We start from the raw sequence: 16,875 nt of genomic DNA on the forward strand, positions 1-16,875 counted from the left end.
AAAATTACAGAGCATATGAGAGTTACTCACATATTCTTGAAACAATAGTCCCAGGGCTCCTGTAGATGGATCTTTTCCAGTTCCTGGTGTGAGGATATATCCCGTCTCTAAAGTGTCATCCCCGGGCCAGTGTTTGAGCTCAACAGGAGGACCATTCAAACTAGAAGCTCTGGGTCTCAGACGAGCCTGGCTCCTGAGCTCCACTCCACCTTTGGTCCCCAGGGGATCTGTCTCTCCTCATAGGCCAGTTACACCTACAGTCACTACAAGATAACACAGTCCAGTAAACTGAGTCATCATATGAGGGAAGTGAAGTTGAACACACCAGGGCCTTTATGTAGCTTAAAGCTGTTACAAGGAGAGATTAACGGTTATGTTGAGGTATATGCCTATACTTCAGTTTTTGTTGCCGTCAAAAAAAAGTTTTGTGTATTTCTGTGCAGAGCTTTTGTACGTCTCTTTACACATCCACTGGTAAAGGTAGAAAAAACTGTTGTGGAGACTATTGAAGAAACTTTGTCTATAGTTGCTTTAAAAAAAGTCACACGGTTTTAATGTATGTTCATTCAGGACCGTGTTTTACCATCTGCAGAATCTCACTGAGAGAAAGGTGTAGTATGTCACAGCTAAACACAAGATGCTCTGCAAACATTCCACCCAGAGTAAACCACACCTTCAATCTAAAGCACCACACTGGAACCAAGCATTAGGCAGTAGGAAGATCGTGGGAGAGGAGATAAAGGCTTCAATAGATGGATACAAATAGAAAATAATAATTATTCAGAAAGCAAAGGTTCCTAATTTGGTTTTGTAAGAGATAATGGCTATTGATCTAATTGACCAATTACCCAGTAATCGATTTCCCCTTTCTTAAACCTGCGTGAAACACCCTGGTGACCTTTAATGCCCATTAAATTATTTTAGTTCAGCAGCATGAAAGGGAGAGACGTGGGAGACAGAGACAGGGACAGAGATGAAGAAAACCCTAGCGTTTACAGCCACAGCGGCTCTGTGAGGCTGTACTTAAGCTAAATGCTAAGATCAGCATGGTAACGTTCTGATGTTTAGCACGTTTACCATATACACCATCTTAGTCAGTATGCTAACATTTGCCAATTAGCACTACACAAAAACTACAGCTATGGCTGATGGGAATGTTATGATGTTTTAAGGTATTTGGTCATAAACCAGTATTGAAGAAAATTTTAATTCTGACCAGATGATGGTGCTATATGAAAAGTTAAGTAATAGGCCTCATCCTATGGGAATCATGCATGTTTGTAAAAAATTTCGTGCCAATCCATCAGGTAGAGATATTTGAATATTACACTGGATGGTACAATGTTGACCTGATGTTGGTGTTAGAAGAAAGGTCAGGGGATCACCAAAGTCAGTAGGATTCACCCCTTGGAAGCCACAATTGCGTGTACCAAGTGTCCAACTATCCAATAGCTGCTGAGATATTTCAGTCTGGTCCAAAGTGGTTGACTGACAGTCCGACACTGCCATCGCTGCTAGCATGACTAATAAAAGGAACTAAAACCAGCAAAGCAGAGAGGACTCTGTGGTTCACACCAGTCTCTGGTGTCTTTCTGCAAGCAGGTTTATTACAAAGTAATGTTACAGTAACAATTTCAGCTCTACCGAAATTAACCATACACTGACATGGATGCACACGAGAATGTCTACATGGAGTGTCACCTCGTCAAGGTCAATGCACACATTGCTGTGAAGTGGTCAAACAAAACAGGGACTGCAGCTGCTGACAAACAAACAGGACTTGAAAGCTTCATGATTACAAGAATTCTGCTACTTGTCTTAAATAGTGTTTTTCAAAGGTTTCTGCAGTGCTTATGGGGGTTTATTGTAGTATATTGCATTGCCCTTTAAATGCATGTTGGCAGTATATCATAGCACTTAAACAGATAATTGCAATGCCTCAAATGGTACCATAATGCACCATCTACTCCAAACATCAGCATACATAAATTATAGTACATTCAGTAACTCTCAGCGCTATCCTGCGTGTTGCCCTTCATTAGTGTGTAGAAATGTTAGTTTACCGTACAACGTAGTCATTCCCAGGTTTTCTAGTGTTCATCAAACCTCTACAGGTTTTGCATCAATAAAATAAAATACAATAAAAACAATTTGACATTTTTCACAAAAAATAAAATACATTAAAAACAAATACACAAGGCCATTAACATTCCATTCTCACATTAAATTAAATCATATTGCCTCTCAACAGAATATTTTACATCTTTGCAACAATTTAAATAACACTCAACACATTTGCAGTCTTTTAAGTTAGATATCTCCAGTGTCCGTTATGTGTTTAGGGTGCAACTAGCTCCTGGGTTGTTTTTTTTCAAGGCCACCGACTATCGCTTGGATCCCTTGGCCAGTTTGCTTGTGGGAGTGGCTCTTCTTTGAGGAGTGGGGATCTTTGAGGGTTTTCCTCCACGTTGGCGGGAAGCAGGGCGTGGCGTCGCTCTAGTAGACTCACCAACTGTCTCAGACACATCTGAGCACACAGACTGGATGTCTGAGATGTCGAAGTCAGAGGCGTCACTACCTCTGCGACTGCTCCCTCTGCTTCCGGCTTTACTTCCCGGTCGGCTGGAATATCTTCTTGACTCTAGAAACATAAAATCAACAACAATAATTAATAATTTCTAACAATAAATAATGAACTACTAAGAATGAGCCCACAGTTAAAGTTCACCATGACGGCGTGCATTCTTAAACCTGCAACAACTTTTGTTTTTGTTCTTTGTTTTTGTTTTTTTGCTGTGTAAACCATCTAGTTGCTATCTTTATCTTTCTACCGTTTGATGCAGGGAAGGTAGTGGTTTATCAGCATAAAGCAATAAATTTGCAGGCCCAAAAATCAAAACAAGGAGCTGAAAGATGCTAAAACGCTCTGTAAGATGAACTGCAGAGTTGAGTGATAATAATCTGTAGATTCGTCACTGTGGTAGTCATGTCAGCCATTATTAATATAAAAATATTGATTATAGCAGCTTTAATTAACTATCTAGATTAATTACTGTGTAGTCTAATGGGGACTTAATACTGATCTTTAATTTGGTGTATCCATTAAGAGTAACAGTATTTTGTAAATAGTTTTTTTTTTTTAAGAAAAGGATGATGATGTTTTTTTATACTCTGTATCTATGGAGACTTATCACATGACATAACTAATCAATGGACTAAGGAAACTCACAACAGCCTAAGACACCACCCTGTTGAAGGCAAGATAACAGACAACCTTTGGTGAATAAAGAATGGCGTACAGGGGAAGAGGTGTGCAACATGTTTACATGACGTGACTTCCTCCGAGCCTCACCCTGGTCTGCACTTTTTTTAAAAATTTAAATGTATGAAAATGTTTGTTATTCAACAGCAGCTACATTGTTTCAATTCCTTTAATTCTCTTTCATTCAAACACTGGGAAGGAGCTGTAGGGTTGCCCCAAACAACTGAAATAACCAAATTTTTCTTGGAAATATAAATAAAAAGAGTTACTGAAGTTGCTCTCTACTCACCACCTAGTGTTTGTGTTCGAGCTTTCAGTACAGCAGCGCTGATCAAGGTTCCCTCCTCACCGGACTGAAATCCTTTGCCTGACAAGTACCCAGGAAGACGTAATTTGCTGCCTTGGACTGGTGTACTCTGCAAAAGACAGACCTTTAATTACTTCCATTTGTAATCAATTGTTGTTAATTGTGCAGTATAGGGACAGTGTTTTAGAAAAGAGTCCTTAACAACTGAAGAACGTAACAAGTTCTGCCAAAAGCACTATAAATATTACTGAGTTAGTTTTAAATTTTATGAAAAATCCTTTTAAAATGCTTATATTTCCAACAACTGGGGCATTTCTTTTAGAAGCAGTTAGTGTTTGAAATACTGTATGTTAAACCTGCAGAGTTAATAAATCGTTAAACAATCATACATGCATAGATTTCATATAAAGTTGTTCCTAATATAGTGGCATTAAAATGAGGCAAGTATTTTTTGTCTGGCAAGAATTAAATATCCAGCCCATTAGTAATCATAGAAATTAAAGTTTGTAGACCCAACTGAAATCTCTTAACAAATAGAACTTAAGCTCTGTATAAGTCCAATGTGTTTCAGGTTTCTCATCACAGAATAAAATAAAAATCAGTAAAATCAAAAATACTGTATATATGAGGCTAGGTTTACGTGCTTTATTGTCTCTGTTTTCATAGATATGCAGTAGATTTCAGTTGGGTCATAAATCTGAAGTGTTCCACATCTTTTATGTGACTATACCTCTGAGGATGAACCTTGGCTCCCGAAGGAGTCTGATGATTTAAGAGGAGTGGAGGGTTTGCTGTTTGTAAGCCAGGGCTTATCATAATTGCGGGTTATGTGTTGGGGAGTCTGGGGAACAATGGCAAATCAAAAAACACAGACATGGATTCACAAATCAAAAACTACAAGAAACACTAGATGGAAGAAACACAAAAAATAAACAGTAAAGTGATTAAATTATGCAAAACAAATAGACTAAGGCAGATAATTGAGAGTCAAATCATAGTAGGGGATGATCAATCTACAGTGTGACAGACAACTAAACAACAACTGGCTCTCACAGCAGGGTGGAGCCTCTCACCTTGGGTGTACTGGTCATTGCTGGGTTTGCTGGGACTGGACAGCTCAGACTGGAGGTGGATCTGTTGGGGGAAGCTCCTCTGGACGACGGCCCAGATCTCCGACCTCGGTAGCGGAAGCTCGCCATCACCTGGGTGGTGCCCTCTGGGAGGATGAACTTCTCTCGCAGCTCTACGTTGGTCCTGCCTTTAGCTACAAAATCACACTCCAAGTGAGCCATATTGCATAAATACAACTATTATTATTTCTATAAGCATTTCTGTCTTGATGATGATTTGAGTTAACACTTTATTTTCCACTTTACGTTCCTAACAATTTCCCAGTAATTTCCAAGGAAGTTTCCTGGAAATAACTGTGTAATTTGGTCCTGATTATAGGTTAAATAGAAATTGCCTTGAAAGAACTGCTCCATTTTTATTCATTATTCATTTACGTATAGAAACTTTATTTTTCCTAAATGTCTAACTGTCTTATTGGCTGTGGAGAAATTTCACATTTTGGCACTGTCTCTATTTACCCTATGGTTAAAACCACATTATTCAGCGATTTCCAGGAAACTTATAAATAAATTATTGGGAAATTATTAGGAAGATACAGATCCTGTAAAATAAAGCGTTACCATGATGTGACAGTCGGCTTTTAAATAAGGCAGAATATTTAAAATGAATTAAAAGTTGGGATTTAAATACTGAATAAACAATGAAAACAGAAGACTCGTGCAGTTTCACATCTCATCCAACAGAAGTCCAAGTACTGGTGCAACAGCCGTGGAATAAAAGCTTTGTTTCTTAACCAGCAATAAGTCTTTGTTTGCTCAGACTGCTAATCGAATGGTGGAAAAATTCAAATAAATCAATCCACACCACAACTGCCCATATCAGAAGAATTACTAAACCAAGGAAACATAAATACGCAGAATAAACCAAACAGACTTTGCACCAGTTGTGTTACAAACAAACTGGCTTACATGCAGTTTTAATCACTAAGCCACACTGTCAAACAAAGTAAAAGATGCAATTAATACTGTTTCAGTTTTGTTGTGTGTGTTATGTAGAGACAACGTAATCATTTTTCCCCAATGACGATGCTAGACAGTTTTATTTTTATATTGTCAGCTAAGCATCTCTTGAACCCTTCACATGGTTTTCAAATGCTTGTTTGTTTGATTGTCAAGCAAACCTGAAAACTGCAAAAGAAGCTCGGCTCAGAACCGTTCTCTACATGCTGAGACAGAAAAAAGAGCTATTTTGGCACATCAAGTCCCAAAAAAAGTGCCTTTGAGAAAAGTGACAGCAGGTGATGTGACTCACACGAACAACTGCATGCATTAAAACCAGCTGGAGATGAATCACAGCTGGCTGTGAGTGGAGCTGGTTCATAGTATGAGAATGCCATTCATTCACAATGAGCGCTCAGACACAGCTACAGTAGTACACGCCAGGACCAACACAAGCAGCACACACTCGGATGTGCAGACACACATACCACTGGTGGGTTCATGGAGCAAGGTGAGTAAGTTTGAGATTTGCCAACCTATAGGAGACTGAGTAATTGAAGAGTTTGATTCCGAGCGCAACATTTTGCTCCCGTGGTGATGAACTAGAAGAAATGAAATGTTCAGCAGGAGGAAGGTTTCGCAGGAAAAAAAAGAAATTGGTAATTAATACAGTAGGTAGCAGAAACAGGCACATCAAGTTTTTGGACTAGACGTGGTCACAGATAGGATGTTTTCATACTGATACACACATTGTATGCAGGTGGCGGATTAGTCATCAGTACTTAAACTTTACACATTGACTTGGAGTTAACTGTTCTCACTCTCTCACTCTCTTCTAAGAGACCATTTGAGTCTCACTTTGTTATTTCAGTCAGTTTTTTTTTTTTTTAATATCTATTTCATTTTCAAAACTAGGTAGGTGTTGTGTTAAGATTGTAAATAGGTAGATGATAAATAACCACTGAAATGATTCCAAAATATAGTATAAATCGGTCTAACAGAGAGAAAAAGGAAAGACCGTCACAGAGGTTATTTTGTACTTATATTTAAACTGAGGATTAGGCTCCTAAGCTCTCCAAAGCCTTTGATGGATCTGGAACCAAAAATACTAATCCTTTAACTGTCAGATATTCTGAATTAATGTACTAAGTAATAAAACACAGAATTGACACAATAATCATTTAATAATATACACACACACACACACACACACACACACACACACACACACACACACACACACACACACAGACAAACACACACAAATATATATATCTCACACCATTTTGGTGAAAAGAATATCACTGATTCTAACTGAATTTTCATTCTGTATCTATTAAAATATTCATAAAATAATCTTTAGTGTCATAATAATTTTCATCAAGACTAACTATCCATACAGTGGTAGTACACAGAAATGTTTTTGTCATCAAAACTTGGACAGTCAAAATCTGATTGATGGAGACCTTAACTTCCTAAAGAGATGCAAAATGGGTTAATGACCCAAACTGTAATAATCTTGTCAATTTATACTCTCATAATGGCCAAACCATTTCAACACACCCTACCAAAGAAAAAATAAAGGAATACAGAGGTAGAGCTATGTGTAAACCTTACATCTTTCAGTGTTTTCAGGCAGTGTCTCATTTTGACTCCATGTGGTGAACTTTTGAACTCACCTCGACAGGGGTCGTTCTTCACCAGGAACTCATCCAGAGCCATCCAGCCGCCTCCCACCCGCACCATCACAGTGCTACGTAAAATACGCACCAGGCGAAGCTGCTGAGAGTCTCCAAACTACGGCCAGGGAAGGAAAACAGAGAGGGGATGTAAGCATGACCTGTGTATAGGGACTCTCTCACTGCAGGCTAGAAGCTGTGCGACACTGGAAACCAGAGTGATGTGGAGAATAAAATTTATTCCAAATAATGAATTCATATTTAAGTTGTGTGGAATTAGGTAGCTTTAATCAAGAAAATCTCATTAAGAGGCTACAATTATGCAACCATCAAAGATGCTTTATGTCCACCTCTGATTTCCTTTACGTGGTGCACAGGTTTACTCAAACAGGATTTTGACACAACATCAATTTTCAGTTTTCATTCTTAAAGACACAAATTACACAACGGTCAATCCAACTGGTTTCTTTTATTAGTGTGTGCTGGTGTGTATCAGTCTACTAAAATCAATGTAGATCCCAGTCAGGCTCTACATTGATATCTGTACAATGTTATTATTTAAGCAATTTCTGCTCATTTGTAGTTTCAGGGTGTAATAGCCGACTTTATTCAGACAGTGTCTGGCTTCAGTTTGCTGCCGTTACTGCAGGTTGAGCTGTGAAAAAAACATTAACTGAAGGCACATCATTATACCACCAGGAGGCACTAGTGTATAATAATTTGCCTTCATCTTTCCAACCACACATACCAAACATTATTACACTGGGCATGTTATGGGTGTGAATGGTTCAAGCTTTATGAGGTGATACGAGAAGTCAGCCAGTTGGATATGACCATGAGCATTAGCACAAAAACATCACAAACACAGCTGCATGCTTTCTGTCAAAAACAATTCCACATCATGATCAAATGGACAAACAGCAATCTCCTGCAATCCAGCACTTTGTTGCACTTTCTACAACTACGACTCAAATACTCAGGATGCACTGACACCAATGCAGATCCAATGCAGCTAGCTCCAATGACACACCGATAACAACATGAGGAATGGTTCAAATCATTTCTGTCTAATTCACCACAGTGTGAAACGCAGACATGACCAAACACTGATGACCCTCCACTAGGTGTCATTTATATCATGTTATCTCTTAAACTGGTCAAAATCCTGCACTTGTATGATTATCAGAATGATTTAATGCCATTGGTGATTTTAGTGATCGAATACATTAAAGGTGATGATGATCTGGAGGAAAAAGAGGCACAAGAAACATCTTAAGAATAACCATTTACCAGAATACAGCTTTCCAAAACTGCAACGTGTAGGTGGGGGGTAAGATTTTGATTTTCCCTGTTTGCTATTGTCTCATCGCCGATTAAGGAGTCATGTAAGCAGTGAACCAGACCAAACTGTCAAAAAGAATTATTTCAATTCATTGTAGTGTGATACATCAATACAAACTAGTTCATAAACCACCACTAATGCCCCTATCCCCGCTCACTAACATTATTCAGCTTAATCCAACGAGCTTCACAAAGCATGTGGCATATGAACCCATATCAGTCATGAATTTTACATTGCAACATGCAGCCTGTCAAGATATATTAACTCAGTAGGTAAAATGAAAAGTAAGGTATTCATTGAAATCATCAAGGTTGCCCAATTATGAAAATAAATAAATAAACAGTGTCAGTTACACAACAGTGTGTCAGCCAATGTTGAGGTAAATCATTCCCATGATTCTGAAGCGCCAAAGGCAAGCACACAGAAAGCATTATTTTCCCAAATGCCCAGCAGATGAATTTAGGACCAATAAGAAATATGGGCTGAAATGGTATTGGCACACTAATATTGTATTCTCTGAAACTCAAAAGCAGATATATAAACATTTACTACTCTACTTTTCACCTGGATGGTCTTCTTTTACAACAAAACAAAAACTTATGTCATCAGGACCGAAAACACATCTTAGGCCAATGTTCTGTGTGGATTAAATCAACTGGCCATAGATCTTTATTTCTACTTCTGAGTTCCAGTCTGTGAACATCAGCCAGGAATCGGGGCAGAGAGTGTTAATTGAAAAGCAAACATGGTAAATGAAAAAGGGCGTAAGGCTTGATAAGGCACACAACAGAAAGAAAGAAACAGAAGAGGACACTGATATGTACCTGGTTTCCAAGGTAGAACTGATGATGCGAGGAACAATAAAAAAATGGAAAGGTTAGAGTTTTTAACGACACATTTTTCAGCATATTCAACACTTACCATCACAAAGATCGCCCCGTGAAAATAATTACTTTAGTTTTTAAAACCTTTTATAATCATGTCATGTGTATTTGAGGAAAAAGTGAATGATCTGGCTTTTAAATAAGCCCAACAAGTAAAAATCTGCTTACCCGGTATTTGTTGGCACCAATTTGCTCCACTTGGAATCGTTTTGGACATTTGCATTTTGCCACTTGACGAGTAACCTACAAATGGAGAACATTTTGTTGAACCATGATTCTAAAAACCTGAGCATTTGAAATTCAGGGCATGAGAGTTGGTATTACCTCATCTTCAATTTTATCTGCATCTGTTAGTGGTTTGTAAGCGTCTTTGTTGGGATGAAGAGCAGCCACAAACTCATAGTAGTCAATGTAGCCATCACCATCTCTGTCAAATATGTCTGCCACAGCGCTCATCTCCAGACGACTGGTAGGGAATTCTATGGAAGGGCCATGAAGAGTTAAAAAAGAAGCATTTTGCTAGTAGGGGTGCATGTGGTTCAGTTGTGACTTCGTATGTTGGACACTTACTGGAGGAGAGAATGCCCTCTATGAACTCCTGTCGGGTCACCTTGCCATCTTGATCTTTGTCGATGCGGCGGAAGAAGTCCATGACACGAGACTTCTTATGGTTCATCCAGCGCATGTAGCGCTTCCGCCACACATCAAAGTCAAAGTTGGCAAATTCCTTCAACTGCACAGAAAAAATACGACGATATGATATGGTGAGATGAACGACAAGGAAAGGACAAATCTGCAGAGAAAGTGTGCTTGCAATAATACTGAGAGCAGGTCTGAGTGCTGGGTTACCTCCTCCAGTCTGTCCAAGGCATCATTAAGTTTCCTCCTTCTGTCCAAAGCCAGCAGCCAAACGTGCTGCCACTTAGTGACCAGAAGGTTGACCCGGGGGTTCTTGGTTTCAATGGGAACTTGTGTTGCTGACGCATACATCGCTTGTGTGGGAGAACGTTTTCCTGCCAGGGAAAACACAAAAACCTTCATAGTGACTGTACTCTCACCATGTAATCAGAGGAGCAGATTAGCAATGATATCATTCCAGGTGCTAATATGGGACAAGAGGAGGATGTCACGTCACCCTGCAGTGACTCAACACTTGGCCAGATGGCTGGTGTCACGCTCTATGAGTGGTATTTGTGGGATACATACTTCCAGTTCTTCCTTTGTCAAGCACAGGGATCTGAGACTGGATTTGGGGCTCCACAGCAGCCTTCCTTTTGTGTGTCTTGGTGATTTTGTCCACATCTGGTTGCTTCCTAGTCATTTCCTCCATGAATGCCTACAGGAAACAGCAACAAGCATGCTTCCAGTTTCTATCATGTACTTTGCAATTTGCTCATCAAAACATATAGTCAACATAAAAAACAGTTTGAATGATTGAAAAACAGGATTTTACTTTACCTGATGTTCTGCTATGAGGCTTTTGACCTCTTCGATCTCCTGCGGCAGCTGCTCCTTGTCCTTCTCGTTGAGGTTGGTCTCAGCCCACTGTAGCCAGGTCAGCAGATTCTCCAGCAGCTCCTGAGTGGCTAACAGCTCCGTGAGAGCCGTGGCCAGTCGCTGCTGGTGCTGCCGGGCCCAGGCCTGCACCTGTAACAGCAACATTACACATATTACATATACTAAACGGAGACAGAAGAGGGTCATATATGGCATCACATGTGTGAAAATGTTACGCTAAAGCTACATCAGGCAACTATCCACACCACCAATGTACATGATAAAAAAAAGGTTACTTAAATGCCCAGAAATCATGTCAGTGTCTGTTAACCGCACACAGAACCTGCATGTTTAGTGGGATCATGATTGCTTTTTCAAAATGATAACAAAATGGACGCTGTTTTGGAAGCAATGTCTATTTAAAGGAACTCTTTTTGTGTAACTTACTAGCAAATCTAAATCAACAAAACAATCTTCCCGATGCAACCCCATGTTTAATGATTTGAGCAATAAAGGCTGGAGTGAGTCTTCCTTATTGTAGCTTGAAGCATCCAAATGGTGTAATTGTGCCCTTTAATACCTATGGGTGTGACGGATCAGTAAGGCATGTATGCAGGCATGCAGCTGTGAACTGACCTCCTCAAACCGGGCTTTAATGATGGTGTTCCAGTGTTTGATGGTTGTGATAGAGTCTGGATGGCAGATGCTCAAAATGGCCTCTCCCATACTGGTTGCTTTATTTAGAGCCACTCGTTTTTCCTCCAGTTTCTTCATGAACTCCTTAAAAATAGCACATGGAAAAGAGTTTATATTTGCGACTGGATTACCTTCGGCAAACATAAAAAATGACGCATTGCTTGCTTATAAGGTTGTTTTAATATTGGAGTGAGGCAGAGCTATTTCAATCAGATGAAATCATAGTTAAGAAAAATATCCAAGATACTGCATTATTGGCATGGGAGATGACATGGCATGTAATCTTAAATGTTTACTCAAGCAAGATTTAATCAAACAAAGAATGGCAGCATATTTCATTTCTTTACTAAGACTTTCAAAATATACAATGTAAATATAAACTAGTTTTGCCCAAGATACAAAAAAAAAAAAAAACAACCCATAAATATTTGCATTTCTTGCCTTGTGTTGTTCGATAAGCGCCCGCAGAGCCTCCTCATCGTCAGGCAAGCTGCCATGGAAACGCAAACTCTGCTCTGCCTCAGCCAGCCACTCCAGCAAGATATGAACAGTAGAGTGAAACTCTTCAGCCTGCAGAAAGAAAACCCAGATCATGTCAGACTCGTAGGCTCGGTTTACCTTCTATCTAACGACCGTAGGGGCTCTACAGTACCTGACATAGGGCCTGCTCCAGTCGGGCCTGTTTGGACACCGAGAGGTTGCACACGGTCTCCCAGCGGGTGCTCAACTCCTGCATCTGGACTTTGACCCAGGAAGAGTCATCGTGACTGCTCTCAATCAGCTCCCTGGCTGAACGTTTGAGGGCCTGAACGCTTACTGTCCTCTTTCCCAACTCCTTCTGGAAAACCTGCAGAGGACAATCAGCCCGAACACAACATACTGAAATGTGACATCAAAAGTTATCCAGCTGCTTCGAAAATTACCTTTACAAACATAATTAAATATTACTTTAGAAAAAGTTTCAGTTTTGTCCTAGATGTACTAACTAAAAATGTTTGCGTTTTTCCAGGCCATCACAGTATATTTGATTAACTAAGTTACAAAGATTTGTGCAATTCAAGCCTTTTAACAGCAATAGTTTTCCCGACACCATTACTGGACAGAAGACTTCACAGAACACAAACTCTCAGTGGAAAGGTACTACAATGCTAGCCCTTCTGTTGTCAAATTTACAGTCCAACCCTGTTGTGTAGGAGTCCTTTGTCTCCTATTGTGATAAGAAACAATCGGTGATGAAAGGAAAAGGCCATGTTAACGCAGCAATGAAAACCTATCCTGGTTTTCGGAGTTAGGGTTTGATGCTGCCACTAAACGACTAGTAATCAACTAGCAGATCATCAAATGTGGGACATTCTGTGTCCTTGGTCTGGTTTTTCTACCTTGTGGTTGTCTATCAGGTTGAGAACCAGGTCTATGTCTCCATGTACGGGCTGGTCCTCAGCCAGCTGAGGCTCCACCTTGTACAGCCAGTCAATAAGAGCCTGGAGAGCATCTGTAAACTGGCCAGAGAACAACAGGGCCTCCTCCAGCTTGTTTTGTCTGCAAGAGCAAACAAATCATTCACAGTGAATGAAGAGGTCCTTAAAGATACTGCAAATAGTCTGACAAGTAGTTAGTGCGATAAAACACAGCGACAAATGTGGGAAGATGTATCCGTACCTTTCTACTGACTTGCCACAGACAGTGTCCCATTTGTCCCTCAGTTCACTCAACATGTCGTCCAGCTTCTGATTATCATCCTGAAGGGAGGTCTTGTCTTTCAGGGCCCGCCCTGTCCGAGTGGTGGTGTCGTACACTGAGTGTTTGCTCCCCAGAGCTTTCTGGAACTCCTGTATATGAGAAAAAATGTCGTAAGAGAGCTCATCCCATTCCGGTCATTCCAATAAAGTAATTTTACTGTCTTCAGAAAATGAAAAAGCTGACAAGAATTATGTTTAGAGGACTGCTGTAAATCAGTATCTTTGGATGCACACGGTTAAAGTGAACCTTCTCAAGGGATTTTCTTTTTACTACTGTTGGCATGCCAGAAAGTATGCATAATCTGTGTGTGTGTGTGTGTGTGTGTGTGTGTGTGTGTGTGTGTGTGGGTGCGTGTGTTTTGCAATTAAGAAGACAGTATTCTGTGAGGGAAACAAAAAAAAAGGGGGTCAAAACTCAAGAGCCACTGCTCTACCCCTAATACATTCGGTCCATCCGAGGATTATGACAGGATTAGCACAATCTCCCCACACAACACTGCAGAGGAAACAATGGGGACTGGATAGTCTGTAACGCAAGCAAATGCAAGACTAATGCATTCTGTAGATACTGCAATTCCTATAAATATCTTTTACTGTTGGATTTATATACTTCCAACTCTCATATATCACTTAATCTTAAAAAAATATGATTTGTTAAACAGCTGTCTCATTATTCTGGTTCGTAAAAAATGGTTTGGATGTTGACATTGTATTTGTTAACTGAATGAAACTCAGCTGTAGATGCTGTCAAAGGCCCATGGCTTTTGTTCTTTTCCCGGTAAATTGCAATAAGACGATGCTCAGTCACCTTGTGCTGCGCCAGCTGCGTCTTGATTTTGTCTGGATCATTAGCAATTTCCACCTCTGAGTCCAGAGTCTTCTCAGATTCGTCCAACCATTCCATCAGTTTATTCCAAGTTTCATGGAACTAATGAAGGGTAAAGAAACGAGCACAATTCAAAGCATTTTGGAAAAGGTATGATTTCACTTGATTTATTGCAGAGTCCTGTTTAATGTTCACATGATTAGGTTTTCAGGCCCAAGGAACATGAGAGGCCCACGCTAATGAAAACACTGCACACAGAATATGAAACAGGCTTAATATACTATTTCCAGAGCTTTCCAATGATAATAAAAAAAATCCTAACAGCAGTGAAACAATTCCTATTTCAAACCCATTATAAATAGGCAGAGAACAGTACCTGTTTGGCCCTCTTCCTGGTGTCATCCAGCAGCCGACCTCGCTCAACAGACCTCTGCACCAGCTTCTCCCAGCGGCCTTGCACGCTGAGCAGCAGGTTCTTGATCAGGACCACGTCCTGTTTCTGGCTGAAGTACTTCAAATGCGTTCCTGTCTTGTCCAGTTCAATGATGTGTTCTCTGTGGGAGTTCACCTCCGTCACAAACATCTGCACAAATGCAGTATGCCGAAGACAGGAGTAAAAGGGAATACAAGAAAATTACACACTATCATGGTAGCTGAATAAAGACAGAGTTGGATGAAAATGCTTCAACTTGGCAGCTCAAAAACTGCCTTTTTCAAAGAATAGATAAACCAATCATGCACAAACACTGAAAAGACATTCCTTGTCATCAACATTTCATTTTGCTTCATAGACGGTGTAACCCTCCTCTCTGTACAAATATTACCTTATGCTCATCAATCTGAAACATGATGGTCTCCAGTATGAGGGAAGCAGGGGAAACCATGTTGAGGGTCTGCTCTGCTTGGGTCAGCCAGTTGATGAAGTCCTGCAGAGAGTTGTGGAAATCCGTGGCCAGTGTCAGGGCTTCTTCTAGTTTTGCCTGTAGACACAACACATCATCAGGGTCCATGTATAGTGATGGAAATAATCGTGTTATCTTTTCTCTCTAATCAGAGCACTATAATACCTTGCATCACACTATACAATGATGAAAACAAAATGTCTTGTTGCTACAACATTTGAAGAAGAGGGGGAAAAAACCATTGTGCTTCAATTGTGTCAAACCTGACCTCTACTTAAACGGAGGAAGTTACAATCTCTGGAGAGGCTGATGGTGAAGCAAAAATGGATAGATGAGCTTTTAATTGAATGAGAGAAACGTCCACAGTGTCTCCACTGCTGAAAAACATCCGTTTGCTACAGCTGTGGCCACTGGCACAGGCTCATCACATGGCAGTAAAGGCTATGTTAATGACATTACAAACATGTTGAGAGCTCTGAGTATTAATATGTTTCCTTCATATATTGTGAGTCATGTTGAGAGGCTTGGTGAATATGGAATAGTAGTTTAAATCACTATGTACTTTTTTATTTAAATGCTGGGTTTGTGTTCAACTCACTACACCAGAAAAGTGTCACATTGCTGCAGAGTCGTTTGGCCAGCAGCTTCAACTCTGTGCAGCTCTAAGATTCACCAGACTTTACATTCCCGGGAACAGGACCAACGTAAATAGGAAGCAAAAGTAAAATGTTACAGTGAACGTTCAAACAGCCAGAATGAGGAGCTCCATATCTGGAGCGAGAGTGGTAAGGGAGAGATGATTTATCTTTTTGTCATGTAAAGGGTTGTTTATTTATTGTAGTAACAAAAGTGAGAAAATGTTGTACTAATGGTGTAACATATAAATAAGAGCAACGCTGTGACTGATGAGTCTTTCTTTTGGCTCAGATATTAGTTTAGCTCTATTGTTTATTTAATGCACTTGTCGACTCTTCACTATGGCAGCATATGAGACCTGACCACTTTTGTCCCATGCTGGCTCAGACAGCAACTCGCCTTCTGTGATCTACGGTGAAGCCACATCCTGTGTTTGTTCTTGCCAACACTCTGTCCTCACACCATTCATTATTGGCACTGGAATTAGAGGCTTTCAGCTGCAGAGTCATGGCTCAAGAGCATGTCAGCGATCTCTGACTGGGGCCTAAATCTCAAGTTGTGAATCATTAAGCTAAGAGCAGTGAAAGCCATTCAGTGACTCCATACCTTTCTTTCCGCAACCTTCCCCTGCACGGCTTCCCATTTCTCCTTCAGGTTGGTGAGGTCCTGCTCCGTGTTGCTGTCGGGACCCTCGGCTGTCATCATGAGCAGCTGGCGCCCCTTGTTCAGCAGCTCCTGATACAGCTCCTCCTTCGCCTCCAGGGCAGAACACAACTCCTGCAAGACAACACACACACAATCACACGGAGAGAGTGACGCTTTCGTCAAACAGACTAAATTACAGTTGAAGACAGCTCTACTTTTACTTTTGGATTCTGAAGTGTTCAAAGTTTATGTAATGAATTTGTCTGTGGTTAGTCCAAATCCAGTCCAAAAATGGTAATGAATGAACATAGTGAGGCACAGAGAGACTCTCAGCGGCATGTTCCCACAAACATTTAAACTGTATAATGTTACTAATTTGATTGCTTTCAAG

The 16,875-nt window shown here is 40.3% G+C and overlaps 1 protein-coding gene across 5 annotated transcripts in view; it reads right to left on the minus strand.

The window, feature by feature from the left end:
* Positions 1 to 1,573: 1,573 nt before the first annotated feature.
* The window catches only part of dst (dystonin), a 98,116-nt gene continuing 82,814 nt past the window's right edge, over positions 1,574 to 16,875 (minus strand). For 4 of the 5 annotated variants that reach the window (XM_040138358.1, XM_040138357.1, XM_040138356.1 and 1 more), the window contains 22 exons: positions 16,446 to 16,616; positions 15,126 to 15,281; positions 14,678 to 14,884; positions 14,284 to 14,403; positions 13,396 to 13,565; positions 13,116 to 13,275; positions 12,389 to 12,583; positions 12,178 to 12,306; positions 11,677 to 11,820; positions 11,002 to 11,190; positions 10,750 to 10,879; positions 10,393 to 10,556; positions 10,114 to 10,276; positions 9,868 to 10,022; positions 9,712 to 9,786; positions 9,484 to 9,501; positions 7,318 to 7,435; positions 6,127 to 6,240; positions 4,643 to 4,833; positions 4,300 to 4,410; positions 3,552 to 3,678; positions 1,574 to 2,641 (listed from right to left, as the gene is read on the minus strand). In XM_040138358.1, the coding sequence (XP_039994292.1) occupies positions 2,385 to 2,641; positions 3,552 to 3,678; positions 4,300 to 4,410; positions 4,643 to 4,833; positions 6,127 to 6,240; positions 7,318 to 7,435; positions 9,484 to 9,501; positions 9,712 to 9,786; positions 9,868 to 10,022; positions 10,114 to 10,276; positions 10,393 to 10,556; positions 10,750 to 10,879; positions 11,002 to 11,190; positions 11,677 to 11,820; positions 12,178 to 12,306; positions 12,389 to 12,583; positions 13,116 to 13,275; positions 13,396 to 13,565; positions 14,284 to 14,403; positions 14,678 to 14,884; positions 15,126 to 15,281; positions 16,446 to 16,616 (3,264 nt within the window). In that variant the 3' untranslated portion in view covers positions 1,574 to 2,384. The remainder of the gene's footprint in view (positions 2,642 to 3,551; positions 3,679 to 4,299; positions 4,411 to 4,642; positions 4,834 to 6,126; positions 6,241 to 7,317; positions 7,436 to 9,483; positions 9,502 to 9,711; positions 9,787 to 9,867; positions 10,023 to 10,113; positions 10,277 to 10,392; positions 10,557 to 10,749; positions 10,880 to 11,001; positions 11,191 to 11,676; positions 11,821 to 12,177; positions 12,307 to 12,388; positions 12,584 to 13,115; positions 13,276 to 13,395; positions 13,566 to 14,283; positions 14,404 to 14,677; positions 14,885 to 15,125; positions 15,282 to 16,445; positions 16,617 to 16,875) is intronic. The other variant, XM_040138360.1, reaches the window with a different exon arrangement.

This window comes from Xiphias gladius, chromosome 11 (genome assembly GCF_016859285.1).
Source record: "Xiphias gladius isolate SHS-SW01 ecotype Sanya breed wild chromosome 11, ASM1685928v1, whole genome shotgun sequence".
Lineage (NCBI taxonomy): Eukaryota > Metazoa > Chordata > Actinopteri > Istiophoriformes > Xiphiidae > Xiphias > Xiphias gladius.